Source organism: Coloeus monedula (assembly GCF_965178545.1).
Source record: "Coloeus monedula genome assembly, chromosome: 4".
Taxonomy (NCBI): Eukaryota; Metazoa; Chordata; class Aves; order Passeriformes; family Corvidae; genus Coloeus; species Coloeus monedula.
This window is the reverse complement of record NC_138784.1, coordinates 54828788-54846050: the sequence shown is the minus strand read 5'-3', so window position 1 is coordinate 54846050 and position 17263 is coordinate 54828788. Positions and strand designations below refer to the sequence as shown.

General features: G+C 41.0%; 1 protein-coding gene across 1 annotated transcript in view; it reads left to right on the top strand.

Annotated features, from left to right (window-relative positions):
- The first annotated feature begins 14805 nt into the window (after positions 1-14805).
- WASL (WASP like actin nucleation promoting factor) overlaps positions 14806-17263 on the top strand; it is a 52402-nt gene continuing 49944 nt past the window's right edge. The window contains exon 1 of the mRNA XM_082279555.1: positions 14806-15232. Coding sequence (XP_082135681.1) covers positions 15119-15232 — 114 coding nt within the window. The 5' untranslated portion in view covers positions 14806-15118. The remainder of the gene's footprint in view (positions 15233-17263) is intronic.

Genomic DNA, 17263 nt, shown 5'->3' with positions numbered 1-17263 from the left:
CGTTTTCACCCATATAAGGTGAAAAGAATAATAAACCACAGTTACTATCTCAAAAGGTCATCTTCTGAAATGGCTCTAAAAAGAATCTTGTGAATGGGTCAGATGCGTTCTCAGCCACACACTGGCAGCCCCACTCTTCCTAAATTTCAGTTGTATCTGTGCAGATCACCAATCTTCAGTACACTTCCACAGATATAAAGGTTTGAAATTTGTTAATAATTGTTTTTATGGTACACAGAAAGAATGAGAAACCCACTCAGATGGAGCACCATGACTTGCTGAAGAGCTGGCAGTGACCATATGCACTAAAGGGCTATTTCTGTCACACAAATTAGCAAATACATCCCTGAATTCAGGCAGGATGTGTCCTAGTCTTGCGCAGAGGGCCAACACAAGGACCATATGTCATTTAAATGCCATTTAAATGCTATTTTAAAGGCACTAGTAGGACTTCTCTGCTCCTTCACTCTTTCCATGTGGATTAATTTGGTAAATGTCATTTTGATACCGTTTTCAAAGGAAAATTGTACTTTAAATTGAGGAAGTGGCACCATCTGGTGGGTGAAAATTAAAGTGTAACTCCTTTAGCAAGTGTAGTTGGTTTTCACTTTTCTTTCAATTCCCTGCCCCCCCGCCCCCCTTTGTTTTTTGGGTTTTTTTAGGTTCTCATAATTCTACAGAGTAGCCCTCTGTGTCTGAAAAATAATCATTTCAGAAGACTTTAGCGCAAAACTGAGATCTATTATGCAAAAAAAATGCACACTATTATGACTACCTACCATGCTATACAGATTTCTAACACATTGGCTAATGTCACAGAAAGATTTTTGAAAAATCCTTTTGAGGTCAGCTCCATAAAATTAGGAAAAAAACATGTTCATCAAGAAAATAATGCTACATTTGCAGTGGCAATGTGTTATTCCAAGAAGTGAGTCAAAATTCCTCATATCCACATACAGATTTGTTTACAGATTTAAGCCTATAATTTAAGCTTCAATTAAATTATCCAAACTAGATTTCAGCATAATGTGTGGATTTGCCTTTACTCACGTGTTTTCAGGACCATTAGTAAAGTTCCTAAGAGTTTAAAGATAATAATATAGCTATATAGCAATTTACTTAAAAACAGATACCCCTGCCTTCACTCTTAGAATTTACAAATCACAGAATTTTTTTTTTAATACCTAAATTTCTTCTTTTAAAGGACTAGTCAGAATTGTCAGCAATCTACTGCGAAGATAGAAAAAAAGGATACTGTGGAAGCTGAGTGTTACCAGATTGTTTAATACGCAAACAGCTGCACAGCTAAGAGTAAATGTGTAGTGCTCAAGCTTATTTAAAGGAGTGCTCATAATTGCTGTCAGTCACCTCAGTGGGATTCACCTCTCTTTAGATATCACCAGTGCAAATGTCTATACCTGAGCAGGTCACCAAAGCTTGTTTTGAAGTATATAGGGTGTAAGAGCTGCTTTTAAGGTGCAGTTCATCTCATCCTGTACCAGACATCAGAAGTAGATCAGCTGACTCATACTTATTTCTCTTCTTTGGTTATAAAGGAAAAATACTGTGATTAGCATAGGTGCAGATAACTCCTGCAGTGATCTGCACACAGTCAAATGAATCCTACCCCTTGTGCCTCACAGAAGGAACATTATCAAGATTTGTTGAGCCCTGTGGATATTTAATTCAGAACTCCAAATTACTTTAAACAGAGAATCTTAAATACATATTTCAAGAACAAGCTCTAAAAATAAAAAACAAGTTAAGAGCCATTAAAATGGCTTTATATAGGGCTACACATGCTGTGTCAGGAGGTTGACATGATCCTCTGTGGTGAACCTACAAGGGGAACTGTATATTATACCACCAGTTGCTTTGCATTTAGAGGCACTTTCAGTTCATTTTGCCTTTGCTAAGTGTATGTAGAAAGCAACATTTAACAAAAGTTAATGGGTGAAGTAACAATAAGTGCTGTTTTTAATCACTGAAATACAACAGCACCATTTAAAAATGAAGCAGCAAAAGAATATAAAGAGATATACATATAGATATATAGATATCTATATACATATATATGTATAAAGTTGTAAAGGCAAATCATAAGACAATGCTTCCACAAAAACTTATTTAGCAAGACCATAATTACCTAGAAAGGAGGCAACACAGATTAAAAGTGTTTATTGCAAACCAGCCCAATTATTCAACTGTTGAGAAAAGATACCAGAACTTTGTGCAAAAAAACATAATTTGGCAAGATAAACTTTGTAATTACATGTCCAGTGTTTAAGGAAAGTACAATTCCTAGCCCAGCACAAAGCCCTCTAAGAATTAAGGAGTTTGCCTGGGCTCTCTGGCTCCATGTTTGTATGGAAGCAATTGCACAGACCAAAACCATTATGGAAATACTGCCTTAGGCAAGGCAAGAACCTGGTTGACCCTTTGGCCAGTTATTGAACTGAAGCTCTTTTGATGTTAGAAGCAGTCTGGCTCATCTAAATGCCAGCCACTCCACCCACCTTTTCATCTCCTGCTGTGCTTCTTCAGTTGAAAATGTCACCAAGATTAGAAACTGTTCCTGCACTATCATGGGCCTGACAGCAAGTGTGATGTCTTTCCCCAAATCTCTGCTCCTGCCATTGGCATCCCATCCTCACAGAATTAAGACAAGGGCATAACTTCAGTGGAAAATCCTCTGAACATTAAACTTTTCCTCATCAATTTGAACACAATTTCGAGTGAGCCTGAAAGAACCCAGAGCCTTTTCTGTAACTGCAGAAAGCATTGCCACCATCAGTTGGTATACTGATTGCCATGCTAATTGTCACATTCTCTACACTTCCTTAATGTGCCTGTACTAGAATGAGCAACACCTTATTATAGTTTCTCTTTCTCAGTATTTTTGTTGGGGCAAAGTGAGAGACCACTAGAAACACTGGAAACAAACATATTATTATGAAAGGGAAGCCATCAGAAGATTTATCCAGATTTATTTCATCAAGATTTATCAATCAAGAATGATTTTTGTAAACATTCTAATATGGCACAAAAAAAGCAGAATAATTTGAAATTTCTTCATTAAATAATCATACATTTAAAAAATCTTAATGATCAAGTCTCTGTATCTTCACTGTCTGTAATTAAACTCAAGAGAGGCGTAAGACTTCTTGCTAATAAACTAAAAAGAGATTTCATAGAATAATTTAGAATTTTAAGTCAGCAGTGGCTGAAAAGAGAATACAAAAGAGTTGAGTACTGAGCCATGGCTGGTTTTGGGTCTGGAAATATTCCCACACCTTTTCTTAGTAAAAACCTCATCTACCTTGCTGCAGGTAAGACTACACACTGGAGAACCAGCCATGTTAGCAGTGCCTTTGAATTCCCATACATCTGTTGAACTCAACATGCACCCACTACAATCTCTTTGATTCATTGTAAATGTTTACCATAGGAAGAGCTTTACATTTATAGGCTAACTGCTTACAAAACTCGCAAATACATCAGGACTTTGAGAGTGGGAGGTTTTCCACATGACTTTGGATTCAAATTATCTTGCATGACCAGCAGTGATTTCAAAAATCAATGTGAAGAAGCAGAGCTATTCAAAACCTTCCAATAAAATCCATCTTGGAAATCCTGCCTGTCCTGAGGCCCCGGGCTATAAAACCTCATGCAGGCAGAAAAGCCACATTAAAAGTTCAATTTTAGCCTTTGCTGCTGTAGAAGTTCCAGTATAAAATGCATTGGAAAGGCCAAAGACAAATGATGCTCTACAAGACTGTTGAATGTAAATGGTTCTTCTCTCATGAGAGTTTTCCTCTACCCAAGTGGTCAGGTTGCATCCTTGTTGGAATAGAACTGCAGGATAAAAAAATCTGTGACTCTATACGAACAAATAATGCATACATATATATATACATATTAAAAAAATACATACATACATATACATGCATGAATGCTCCCATCTCTGCAATACATGGCAATTTTAATGAAACCAACTGTAAATAACTGTGCTGCTCTCTGGATTGTGGGCTGCCATGAGACATAGAGTGATACAGACCTGTAAAGTGCATGTTTTGCTGGAGGGGGGGAGGTTACAGCTGGTGGGAAATTATTGCTAATCTTAGAGAGTATATTATGGTTGATTAACTTTATGGACTGCATTGGTTAATTGATGGTTTTGTTTCCAAATACTTGCAATCTCTGATTCCTGGCTCAGAAGAATGTGTTTAAACACAACTCACTTGTGTAGATTGTTTACTGGGTTTTGTTCATTTGCTTGTTCAAACTTTTGGCATAACTTTAGTTATTCAGTTTTACTGAGAGAAAAACATATGTACAGCAAAGCACAGACTTTGATCTTTCATTAGTGGCTGCTTTTGAGGAAGAAGATAAAGTTAGAGCAGCTGATCACTAGCAGTAAACAGTAATTTGCTTTAAATTAACAAACAAGAAATAGCATGTAGAAGTGGATGCTGACAAAAATTACTGCTACAAGACAGAAAATGTTAATAGTAACACTCTTGAACAGTGGCAGGGCCTCACTGCATTTCTCTTTCGGCACTCCTGTCTTCTGAGAAGCACAGTGCTGAGCTGCATGGGGTTTGTGTCCACACACGTAGCTTGCAACCACCTTGCAATGCCCTTCCCCAGGAAGCTACTACCAGTGCCAGATCTTAAGCAATCTAGAGGTTGTGATAGCAGAAGGCTGAAAACAAGATATAACTTGCACAGCACCATGTGCCTGACCTGATGTCAGAAAGGATTATACTGGGAGTGGTGGTTTTTAAGCTCACGTAGCTGTGTAGGCCTTGAGAACTGCTCTGAGAATTGCCACCATCAAGAAGCATCTGTGTCCAAAAACCTCACCATGAGCCCAGCCCAGCAACCAGGGGCAGCTTCACAAAATTGTGATCACACACTGGCATTTATGAGTGCTCAGATTCAAGGAGAACAGGGATGCTACGAACTCCCAAAACACCTGCTGGTGATGCCTTCTCTGTTGTTCCAGAAAGCTGTCCAACATCTTCACATATCCTCTTTTTAGAATTCTTCCTTTGCATCATTACAATATCATCTGTGATCTCCCTAGTTTTCTCTTTCATGTGTATGCTCAGCATTCCAAGTGGGTTGACTGGCATTACACTTGCCAATTACTTTAGATATGAGAAACAGTTATTTCCCCTATGCATTATTTTTTTTGTGACAAGAGTGGTGTTTGAATTTTTTAATAATTTTGAACACATTTACATTTTCCACTTATAGGTTACCCAGAGGTTATAAGGGTAAAAACTCAAAATGAAGCCAAACTAATAGTTATGGGAGACAAAGTTGATGAAACCACAAAGTAAGTTTAGAGGACATTACTTTTTTGGAAATCTTGTACATTCAGAATACAGGCCAGGAAGTATTGTGATAGGTATTTTCATTTTACTAAAATACTTGTTTCAAGTGATATTTGCAAGAGCAATATCCAGCTCTAATGAGATATTGAAATAAACCCAACCATTTTTATTTACGTGGCCATTGCTTTATTCCTGTGGGAAAACATCATTTAGGTAATTGCTGCTGGCTGATGGGCTCTGCACTGTTAGATATCCTGTCCTCCTGATGGAATACTACAGGTGTTCCAGCCATGCAGTTCCCAGCCATATCGGTTCTCACAGCTACATAAACTCTCTACAAGCCATTCTCTGAGATACTGCACCTTAGTGCCCCCACACCCAGTGAAGGAAATTCATCCCTCAGCGTTTATAGAAGTGTATTGTTTAATAGGATTGCATTTAAATTTCTATAAAGGTTGTCAATCCAATGCTTATGACTCACAATGGAAAATTCCTCCCAGAGAGACTTTATTTAACCGCTGACTTCTAGATTCAGAGAATAAGCAGTGTACTGCAAAGAGAGGTTATAAACTTTTCTTTCTTTTAAATTAACCAGCAATAGTTCTGGCTTCAGAAGTTTTATTACTTTTTATTAAATGCAGTAGAGATTGTCTGTTATTGGAAAATGCTAAATAGAATGAAAAAGCTTTTTGACGAAACCCATTACACATATTTTATCATGTGTTTTCTATTCAAAGCAATTTCACTGCTGTAGACAAAACAGAGACTTAAATTAATATTTGACAGATTTGTTTAGAAGCTACTCTTCTTCAACAGACCCCAAAACATTATTAGTTTTAGACAACCTCAGACAGAAGGATTTAAAACTCCTTCCATAGCAGTGATTGGGTTTATTATTACTTTTTAGACAGCAAGATATCTAAAAGACAAAGATGAACAGAAACACTAAAGGGATTTTCTGAATTATTGAGTCCTGTCCTTTGGTGTTAAAAGCAGCACTGTATAGAATCACTTTGTCTTGAGCTCCAGCTTTAAAGCAGTGTAATCTTTTTGTCTCCACTTAATTCTGTTGGAGATATGTTACAGACTGTCCTCATAATTAGGAATCTGTAAATGTCTCTAGAAATGTATCTTATTATATTCTAAACACTTTTCTGGAACTAACATCACCCTTTACTTTAAAAAATATATATTTCCTCCCTGTTGCTTATAAAGTCCTTCAGCGCCTGAAAAATGACAATGCAGTCACTGTTGATTGATAAGAAACTACAATTTCTGTTCTGTAGGAACAGAAATTATATCAAGTCAACAGAAATTATACCTATTCATTGATCACGAAGTATACTATACTTAAATTGTTACATCTTTTCTTTGGTCTTCTGCCATTTTGTTTTACCAAGGTACCTCATCTCCTCTTTCCTATTCTCCCAGACATGCTATCTGTCCTCTGAACCTGTCCCAATCTAAATTAATCTTCCAGGAAATAGGCAGAGAGAATCATACACATTATTCCTAATTAGTGCTTTAGGGCCTTGCACAATGGCACTGATGCCTCCCCAGCTTTAGAGGGAATCTCTCACCAGGAGTGCCAGGGACCTGCATTCACCTTTGCAAGGCAACATTGCCAGGGCAACTCCCAACCACTCCCCTATCTCCCCTTCAGTCATGCTCAACTCAGACACTTAAGCACAGCTGTTTTTACTACTCAGTTTCATCTCATTTCTGAAACTCATCCTCAAAGCCACTGTGCTCTTTCTGTCTAATGTTCTAATCCTCCTCGTATCTGAACACAATAAATAATGGATAAAAACAGCTCATACTGCAAAATTAAGCAGAATGCAGGTTATGGGTTGCATCATATTTGAAGTAAACCACAAATGGTTATAGACTTTGGCAAATACCCTGTATATTCAAGAACAATATTAAGAATTGAGTGAGTTATTATTTCATTTAAAAAAAACCCAACAGTGTAAACATGAATTGATTTTTGTCTTCTCTTATGAAAGTTTAGAGTTCATGCATTTATTTTAGTCCATCTTCTTTATACTATTCCTTAGACAAACACTGGGTTATTTCAGTGTGAAGGAAGTCTCTGCATGACACAGGCCTGGGTAATATTCTCTTTTCAGCCTTGACCTTGCACATGGAAAGAGCCAGAGAAAGGAGAAGTATAGATTCAGTGCAGCAGTTGAATACACCTAAACCTGCTCTGGAGATTGGAACTATGATTCAGTTATACTTGAACAGAGATTTTGGGTTACAGAACACCATAAAGCTTAAAAGACCATTCATATTCCCACAGAGTTATGCTACATTTATAACAATGAGTTATGCTATATATATATAACTATATAGAAAAGCAGGTTAATTCATTTCCTGTTACATGTTGCTAATCTAGATGACATTCAAAAGCAGAACAGAATATCTAAAGGCTGCCTCTTCTGCCATTAAATGTTTCTCATGTTTTCTTGTTCTTATCATTCTAATTAGTAGAAATAAAACCACCTATCAAAAATAATAGTCATAATGTATCTTCATGGGAATAATCTTATATTGCCTATATGTGAAATATACCTCAGCCTACTGCAATGTGTAGGCAGAGTCAAAATAGCATAAAAATCTTACAGAGCTTTATTCCATCTGAATTGAACAAATTACTTTCTACCACAGTTAAAAATGGCTTAGCTTTTAGGAAGTTTAGTGAAAAATTAAACCCCCCCACCTTAAGCAAACACTGCAGGCTATGCTTATGGAAAATTATCCTCACGTTAATCAGCTGTACATGCTGACAAACTTGTTCTTTTCTGGTTGCCTAGCTGTGTACCAACCTCCTCTGGCTCCCTGCCATGACCTCTGCTATAGCAGTAGCAAGTATGTTCTCAGAAAGCCTTATTAGCTGTGCTGTAGTTTTCTAGTTATTGAACAGCAACTCATTGTACTTTAATTTTTGTGAGAGTATTTTAAATAAAAATGCTTCATTTCATCTTTTAAACAGACACAAGAAAATTCAAGGTCAAGAAAGCTAACTGGACAAAACAGGTCAGCGTTACATGTTATGCTGTTGCAGCAAACACTACAAAACCAAATCTACATTTCAAAATGGTAGGTCTGAAGCTGTCTCATATATACACATATAATTTTAACACATGTAATGATAGGCTTGGAGAACTATGACATCTACAAAGAAAACTTACACATCTTCCAACATTTACTGTCACAAAGTAAAAACTGAACTAAATTTCACTACTTCAGGCTATAGCACACAGAATCAGTATTTATTAAAGACTGGTTAGTTTTAGGAGGGGGACTGCTGTGGATGTTCTTCAAGTTTAACATTTCCTCCCTCCACATCAGCCACTGGGTTCTCATACATGTTTAAAAGGCAGTTGGGTACCAAAACTATACAGGGCTTCAAGCAATGCTATGCTACACATATACCAATATTTTAGTTATAAAAGAAAAAATCAGGTAGGTTTGTTCTTATTGGACAACTTCTCCTTCAGGCAGAGTTGGTGACCATGAGCAAAGTATATATCCACATAATGCAATGACATAATTTGTATGTGCAATCCTAACATACCATGGGAAGAGTCCTTAATTGAAAGTAATAATAGGGTCCTCACGAATATACCAATTAAAATAACTTGGTTGTCTGTGCTAAATTCCAGATAGTCCTAAGGTCTTAATGAAATTTAACTGTCTTTACTTACTAGAATGCAAGTAAAAAAAAAAAAAAAAAGAAGTACTTTTAGACTTAATTCTCTCAGAGGTGTAACAACTGGACAGACTACAGATTTTCTTACTGATGGATCATATGCACTAAGCAACATAGTTTTGAATAAACAATTAATTAATAGTTTTCATCCATCTTCTCAAGCCAGTTTGAAGCATGTTCAATTTTATTTTGTTTATATGTTAGAACTCCTACAGCATACATTTGTTAAGATTTTAGATTTTTAAAGTATATTATCTTTTTCCTATAAAAACAATATAATTCACTGTACCAGTTGCTCTAGTTGGCCTGCAGCTTATATAAGTAACCTCCCCAAACACAAAAATCAGGCTGATCAAGATATGCATGTTCTCAACCTTGCTTTATGAGGTGGAGCCATGCACCTGCAAGAACACTGATGCATAAAGACTGTTCTCTTTTCCCCCTCCCCCCCACATATTTGCATCAACTGGCAAAACCCACACAGAAGCAAGACAATTAAAGAAGTACCAGAAAGAGTATGATGCAACAGAGAAGCACCAGGTCTGGACTCAAATCTGCCCTTTGACAGGATCTCAGTCTTTGGCCTCCAGGAGAGCAGCAGAGCAGGACTGGCAGGCCACGGCCAGCCCTGACACACCACAGGGCTGCAGTAAGGAATTGCTGGTGTGAGCCCCAGCACAACCTCAACAGAGAACAAAGGTGTAGTTCATGCCTACTCCTCAAGGTTGTTATGTGCCAGAGAGAGAATTAAAGAAAAAAAAGAAAATCTAAAAAAAAAAGAAATAAAAACTATGTAAAAGTTATTAAGTCATCCATCTGGATCCAAAAAGCAATTGTTGCTGAGTGGCATTACATATTTGCCAGTTGCTCATTGACCTGTTGGGAGCAAACTATTGACCTCAAGGCAGATTTTAGAGGGCAAGTATGTACTTTGTTCTTAGCACTTACAGTAAAAAGGGTGGATTTTGAATGCACTTGCCTGTGCTTCCCTCCTCTCAGTAAGATGAGGCTTCCTGGTCAGAACCATGCTGATCAGGGTGGGAGGTCAGTCACGCTGCAAATAAGAACTGACGTTTCAAAGCCAGAACAAGATTTTTGTTGTTAAGGAAATGTGCTCTAACAACGGATTTGCAGATCACAGCAAGGAAAGAACATGTTTTTCTTTTGCTTTTTTTTAACTGGTGAAGTTCTTGAGCTCCATGGTGGCTGACTAATGGCTGAAGGGGGGTTTCATTATACTGAATTCAAAAATTGTCAGGAAACTTACAGGAAGGAATAAATATTCCTTGTAATACCTGTGAATAAAACAAGACTGACTTACTTACTCCACTCATGGTCACTGCTGAGTGTAAAACTCAAGAAGTCATACCTCTGCTGAGGTATAAACCAAGCAAAGAGAATAAAAAGAGTGTTTCAACCAACCGTGTGCCATACAATTTTGAAGACAAGCTCTAATGCAAGGCTAGATGCTACCTGGACTGGGGAAAGAAAAATGTTTCCCTCTAATTTGCAGAGCACCTACAGAACTGTTGCACAGTTGCTGTAGGCAATGATCAATAAGTAAGAGGAGAGAAAGGATGCCTCAAATTCCAGCATGTCCATCTTCCTCACAGTCTTGAAAAGGAGAGCGATACAGTCTGATGCTTCAGGCCACAAAGGAATTGCTGAGGAGCTCTTGAAAAGAGCTAGATCTCCCCATAACTCAAAAGTACAATTCTATATCCAAAGCAAAATCAACATTATCCTTTGTTGAGTAAAATGGAAGGGCACAAATTACTTTTCAAGTAAGCAGTATGATGTCCAAAATGAGGGCTAGAAAAGATTGAGCAAACAAAAAGATATATACAATGGGCACTACAGGAAGAGAATAGTTCTAGCTGGCACCTAAGATAGGATTCGTGCAAGAAATGAAAGAACTTACTGTCCCACAGCATTGGTTCTCAGGCTGCAGTCTGCTCACTCTTGCGGCAAGGACACACTGCTGCACGGCCTGCCCACCAAGGGGGAAGCTTCTTCCTACATTTGCATGGAATCAGCAGAGGCTTTACTGACCAATTAATATAAAACTTGTCATCTTTTGTTGCTAATTCATGTCCTTCTGTTATTGACACCTACAGCATACAAATTCAATACAGAGAAAATAAAACACCATAGGTTTGATCCTCTTTCTTCCAGACTATTCCTCACCTGAAACAGATAATGCAAAATCTCTGAGCAAGGAAATGCAGTGACTGAATCTGAAACCAACCCTACATGATTCAGTTACCTCCAGAGGGGGTACCTCTCAGGGCTGTGATTCCTAAACTTTTAAAGGCTCAGAACACAGAGAATAGAAGTGAACGAGGTTATTATCAGTAAAATAACTAATATGTTATTTGACATCAATTCAGTAACAGTGCAAATCCAATCCTCCTCAATGGAGTCTCTTGAGAAAAATGTGATTTACTCAAAAAAGAGAACTTGTGTCTTCACAGCTGCAAACCCACTTCCAACCACAAAGACAGTTCCTTATTTTCAGTTACCACAAGCGGTTTTGCAGTGAGCAGACTGGTATTTTCTACAGGCCCAACCAAAAAGGGTATTGAGGGAAAGACGCTTTTCTTCCCTTTTCTTCATTCCCAGGCTGCCCTGTTGACACAGCCCTCCTGTGTGGTCACAGTAATCACAGCTCTCACTCCTGATCTCCCCTGGCCATGCTCTTGTGGTCGCTACAGCGAGGTTTGCACTTGTCCCAGACCAATCCACTTGTCACTGTGAATGTCATGAGATGGAAGAGATGGTAGGAATTTTTTTTTTCCCTATGGAAAGGCATATTCTCTGTTACCCTTGCTTGTTCTTTGGTGTAATCAACTGTCTCTTCATTTTATGGAAAACAAGAAAACCAAACCATGACCTAAAATCAGGAGTGTGACAAGATCAAGATCTGGGAAACGCAGTGATGCTACTAACAAAAAAAAATAAATCCTTGGATAACTATTTCTTTTTTCATTTATATAGTTCAGTCATTAATAAAATCTTGAATTATGATTCATAGCACTAGAAAAATGAACTTTAGATAGAAAGTTTTCCTCACATTCTTACTCCATTTTCAATTGTAGAATGTTACTTCTGAAATTGTGTGAATATTTAAACTGTGAAACTCAAAGTATTAACTACTACTGTAGAGGTTCACATTTAAAGACAAAATTCAATTTTCTGTCAAAGGTAACTGACAAGGATAATAAAATTTATTTATTGAATAAGTATTTATAATACAGATCTTTAAAATCATGACACTTGCTTATATTGATACAGATTATGCAATTTCCAACGTATTTTAGTACCCAGGTGCTATGAGCTGGTATCCTGAAATGGAAAAATATGAAAGAACATACTCCCAAGAAGATCATAGACATCAGCAATGGGTATCACAATTTGAACCCTAAGGAGCACAGTGAGAAATTCAGAGGACTGCCTCCAATAAACAGCAATTGCCCTAAGTCAGCAAGAGCAGTCCAATTCCTTTAAAATACAGACAGGTAACTCTACTTGGTGGCATTCCTTGAGAGAACTTTGCTTCAAACTGAGTGTCGTATGCAGAAATAGCAGGGTTTTGCTGAAATTACTGCAAACATAAATATCAAAGGCAAAGATCTATTTTTCAGTGGATCCCTTGGATGTATTGACAAATACTGGTATTTCCCTTTCCCTTCAGGACTTGCTGCTTAGCCATGACACAAAAAACAGAAACAGCTTTTGCATAATTAATGAAACACAGGGGCTGAAAATAGACCTCTTTTCTTCCCTTTCCTGGCTACCCTTATTAAAAAAGCAAACAAAATCCTAAGAATAGAGCCTGAAGATTAAAAGGCCCTTAAGAATAGCTACCAGCCAGCTGGTCTGAAAAGAACAGTATGAAGCAAAATGCATCACCTGTAACACCCAGGCAATATGGCAAGATCTACACAGGAACAATCATCAAAAATTTTTAGAGAGAAAAAATAATCAAGGAATACAAGTGATTAAAAGATGAGGACAGTACCCATTGAAGGCATACTATATTTTTGGTTATTTACACCACCAGCAAGAGAGGCATGTAAATTTCCTCAAAATCACTTCAGCTATACAATAATTGTTTGGTTTATGTAATACAAAAACCCCAAACAAACAAACAAACCTCAAAAAAACCAAAACCCACAAGAAACCTCACCAAAAATCCCACAAAATACCTTCTTGCAAAGTGCTTCCAAGTGTTTCATCTTTTTACATATATTTGCAATGAAAGAAATGCTGCCAATATTCTATAGCTAAAATATTTCCCATTCTGCTAAAAATACACACATACTTACACAGGAAGTGTATATTTTACAGGAAGTGCGTAAAACTGAAGAACCTAGGATTGCTGAGAAGTACTTTGGAAGCATTTGGTTCCTACTGGTTTTCCTTTACACTGAGACTCACGCCACCTGCAGATTTAGGAATCCTGCATATGCATGCATTTTAAACTATTTTTATGGTGTAAAATCAGGATTTTCTTCCATATTCTTCCTTCCTTACACTTTTGGACACAGTTACAAGCTCTTAAGTACAGGCAAAAGGGCCTGCAAGTAGAGCAGAAGGGGCTGCCATCTGTCCTCGCCTGATCTTCATATAAAGACTTGTGTTCCCAGGTTTTCCTCCAGTCTTCCCTAGTTCCTTTCCTTTTGTACTTCTTCAGTTCTCCTCCACAATGCACAGTAAACTACAATGCAGGGATTGCTTTAGCACCTTCCACATGGACAATTAATTTATCAGAGGATGAGACGCCAACACACTCTCCACCTAAAACCACAGAAAACTAGCAAGGTGCTCACTTTGATATCTGTTTTTCACCTTTGCACGTGAGAAACACGAACATTTCTTTTGTGCAGCTGAAAGCTGGGTATAAGCAGCAGTGCTCTGGGTCTTTGGGTTTTGAAAGGTCTTCAACCTTCATCGCAGCTAGCTGCCTTCACATGGAGAGAAGCAGGGGGAAGAGAAATCTAGCTGACAAAGGCTGTTGATTGTATACCTGATTTCTCCTAAGCAGCTGGCCTCTGGAGAGCCTGAAATATCTACTATTTTGAGGTATTTCACCTCAGACTGTGGCAGGCAATGTTTGGCCGGCGGTGGGTGACGCCCCTGCCCGGCCTCCCCGCTGACTGTGAACAGTGACACCCCGGCTGGGCAATCTGCGCGGCCAACAAGCTTCCTTTCTGCTACAAAACGAGAAAAGACTTTTTGAGTTACAAATTACATCGGGTTCTACTGACAGCTGAAGGGCTTCCAGCACACACTGGTTCCCGCATCCCCGCGGGCGGCCCGGATACCCCGCGCTCAGGCGATGTTGTCGGGGCCCCTTCGCGCTCCGGGCGATTCCCCCACAGACCCGGGCTCCCCACGACCTCGGCCCGCAGCACCGGGCGGCACGGCCCCTCGCGGCGCTCCAGCGGTTCCCACGGCTCCGGGACAGCGGCCGCGTCCCTACGGCAGCGACCGCTCCTCCTTTTCGTCATCTTCTTGTCTATCTTTTTCTTCGTGCTCTGATCATCCTTCCCGTCCTCCTCTCGCCCCCGCTGGCCGCCCCTGCCCAGCACCGCCCGGCCCGGCAGGTACCGAGGGGGCGGGCGCGGAAGGCGACGCCCTCCCCTCCCCCCCGCACGGCGCATGGTCGCGGCGGCCGCGCGCTCGCTGGGCTCCCCCTTGGCTGCCGCGCGCCGTGGTCTCGCCCGCCCCCGCTGCCATGTTGGATCGCGCGGCCGCCGGGGCCGGGCCGGAGTTGGAAGTTTAGGGGCGGGAGTGATCGGGATCGGCCCCGGCGCGGAGCGGCTCCGGCGCGGCTGCACCGCTCCCCGGCTGCCCGGCATCCCCTTTCTCGGCCACCCGCTCCCCGGCACCCTCCCCGCCGCCCCTGTCCTCCTCCCTCCTTGCCCGGCCCCGCGAGGGAGGCTCCGCGATGCGGCTGCTGTGAGGCCGCGGCGGCGGCGGCGGAGGAAGGGGAGGAAGGGGCCGCGGGCGCCATCGGTCGCAGGGCGGCGAGGGCAGCGCCGGGCCGACCGTGGCCATGAGCGGCGCCCCGCAGCAGCAGCCCCCGCGGCGGGTTACCAACGTGGGCTCGCTGCTGCTCACCCCGCAGGAGAACGAGAGCCTCTTCGGCTTCCTCGGCAAGAAATGCGTGGTGAGTCCCTGCCAGGGGGGCGAGGGGACTGGGGCACCCCCAGCCGCCCCACCCGGACGCGGCGGGCCGGGGCCCGGGGCGGACCGGGGGCGTGTGAGGACAGCCCGGCCGGGCGCTGGGAAGTTGAGGCTGCGGAAGTTTCGTCCTGCTCCGCTGCCCTGTCCCGGCGTCGGGAGCGGGGCGGCCCTCGCAGGCCTCGCCGCTCGCCCGCAGCGCAGGGCGGGGGGCGATGAACGGCGGCGGCAGCGGCCCCTCGGCCGGCCCGGTCCGGCGGGGCTGCCGGCCCTGAGCGCCGAGCCCCGGCCTCGTTCCCTCCGAAGCCGGGCGCTCCGGGCGGCTCCGAGACCGCCTCGAGCACCGGTGTGGGCGCCGTCCTTCCGCGCCTCGCTGTCCATCGGCATATGGAGCTCCCGGGGGCCGGCGGGGCTCCATCTGCCCTGCAGCGCTGCAGGGGGAACCGGCCGCAAAGGAGCAGCCGCGGAGCTCGAGGGGCACAAGTTCCATTGCTCGACGAGGCTGGGACGGACCTCAGGTGCACCAGCGGTACAACAAAGTAGTGTTGGCGAAGTTGTAGGAAGGCTCGTATCAGTGCTAGGCCTGCCCTGGGTTTAGTCTGTACTTTCTTAGCCTAAACAACAGGTTCGTGTACTCAAATACGACTCAAATATTTCATATTTTCCTATTTCTATATCAGTAAGTTCGTTTTCAGAATACCTTCTTGCATGTAATGTAAAACTGTACTAAAACTATTTATTTGTATTAAAGAACTATTTGAAGGCTTCAAAAGATAACTGTTTTTATTAGAAAATAAGCTTCTTTTTAAAAAAACATGTTTTCCAAAACAATGACTGTGTTCCGGTGCATTGTGTCCAGTACCTAAAAGACTATTAGGCCTTGCTGTACAGCTAGGGAGGATGTTTCATGAACTTAAAACTGTGACTTAAAGGAGGATATCCGTGTAGTCATACTGGTTCCACATAACTCTGGACTTTGAAATGATATTGTTGATCAAACTGACTTTTGCAAGGAAAACATAAGATGCAGTAACTGAACAGGAAGTAGAGAATATTTACATTGGGGTGGGTTAGATAAGATGCTGTCACAGTAACTAAGTGTGTCAGAAGGTATGAGCCTGAAGTATATGTTTTGAAAAGTGTAGATTTGTAGAAATCCCTCAGTTAATTTCAGGCACATGTTTCATATCTTCAGCTTCTTTGCTAAGAAAGAAAAAAAACTGTATCAGCTTTTCTCTAAATACAAAAAATAGTGCATGAATTTGTGTGTAAATTGATTTCCAGTTTGCTTTTCTGTAACTTGATTTTTTTCTCGTCAAGTGGCTGCACTTTTCATTTTTGTTATACTCATCTGTAAAACTCAGTTAAGTTTCCAACTTAACTGCATAAATAGTATGCTGAAAGCAGACTGGAGGTAAATATCTTCACAGGATCTGGGTGTCATGGGATTTATGGCTTGCTTGAAATTACACATTCTGATTTACACTGAATATTGAATGAATTTCCAGTTGAGGTTCTTATAATTGTGGTCTGTTCTTTCCCCTTTTCCCCAGCCCTTTATGCTCTCTAAGTTAATCATAGGCTTATTTTAGTACTGTTAAGGTTCTCTATTCAGTCCTGAGGACTTGAGCATTGAAGGTCTAGAGGTATTTAACCCGGCTTTTTTGGCTTACTGTGTGGCATGAGACAGAAATTCAGAAACAAATGAACAGATGGAGTATTTCTGTTCTTTGGAGGGCATTGTGTTAAGCAGAGCAATGGAATGAGTACCTGGAGATGGTAACAGCCTTGGCTAACTTAAAACCACAGTATCTGTTTGAGCCCAGTAGGACTCTTGGTACTCTTGACCTTCTAGCTTGACTCAACATGCTGTGCTGATAAATGCCTTTTTGCTGTAATGTACACGATATTTGATCTTATAATATCCATGTTTGAATTACTCATTAGTGAAGCCTCAGACTGTAAGTGCTGCTTTTTAAGAAAGGAAAATTTTGTGAGTTCTGTAGGATGCTAAATG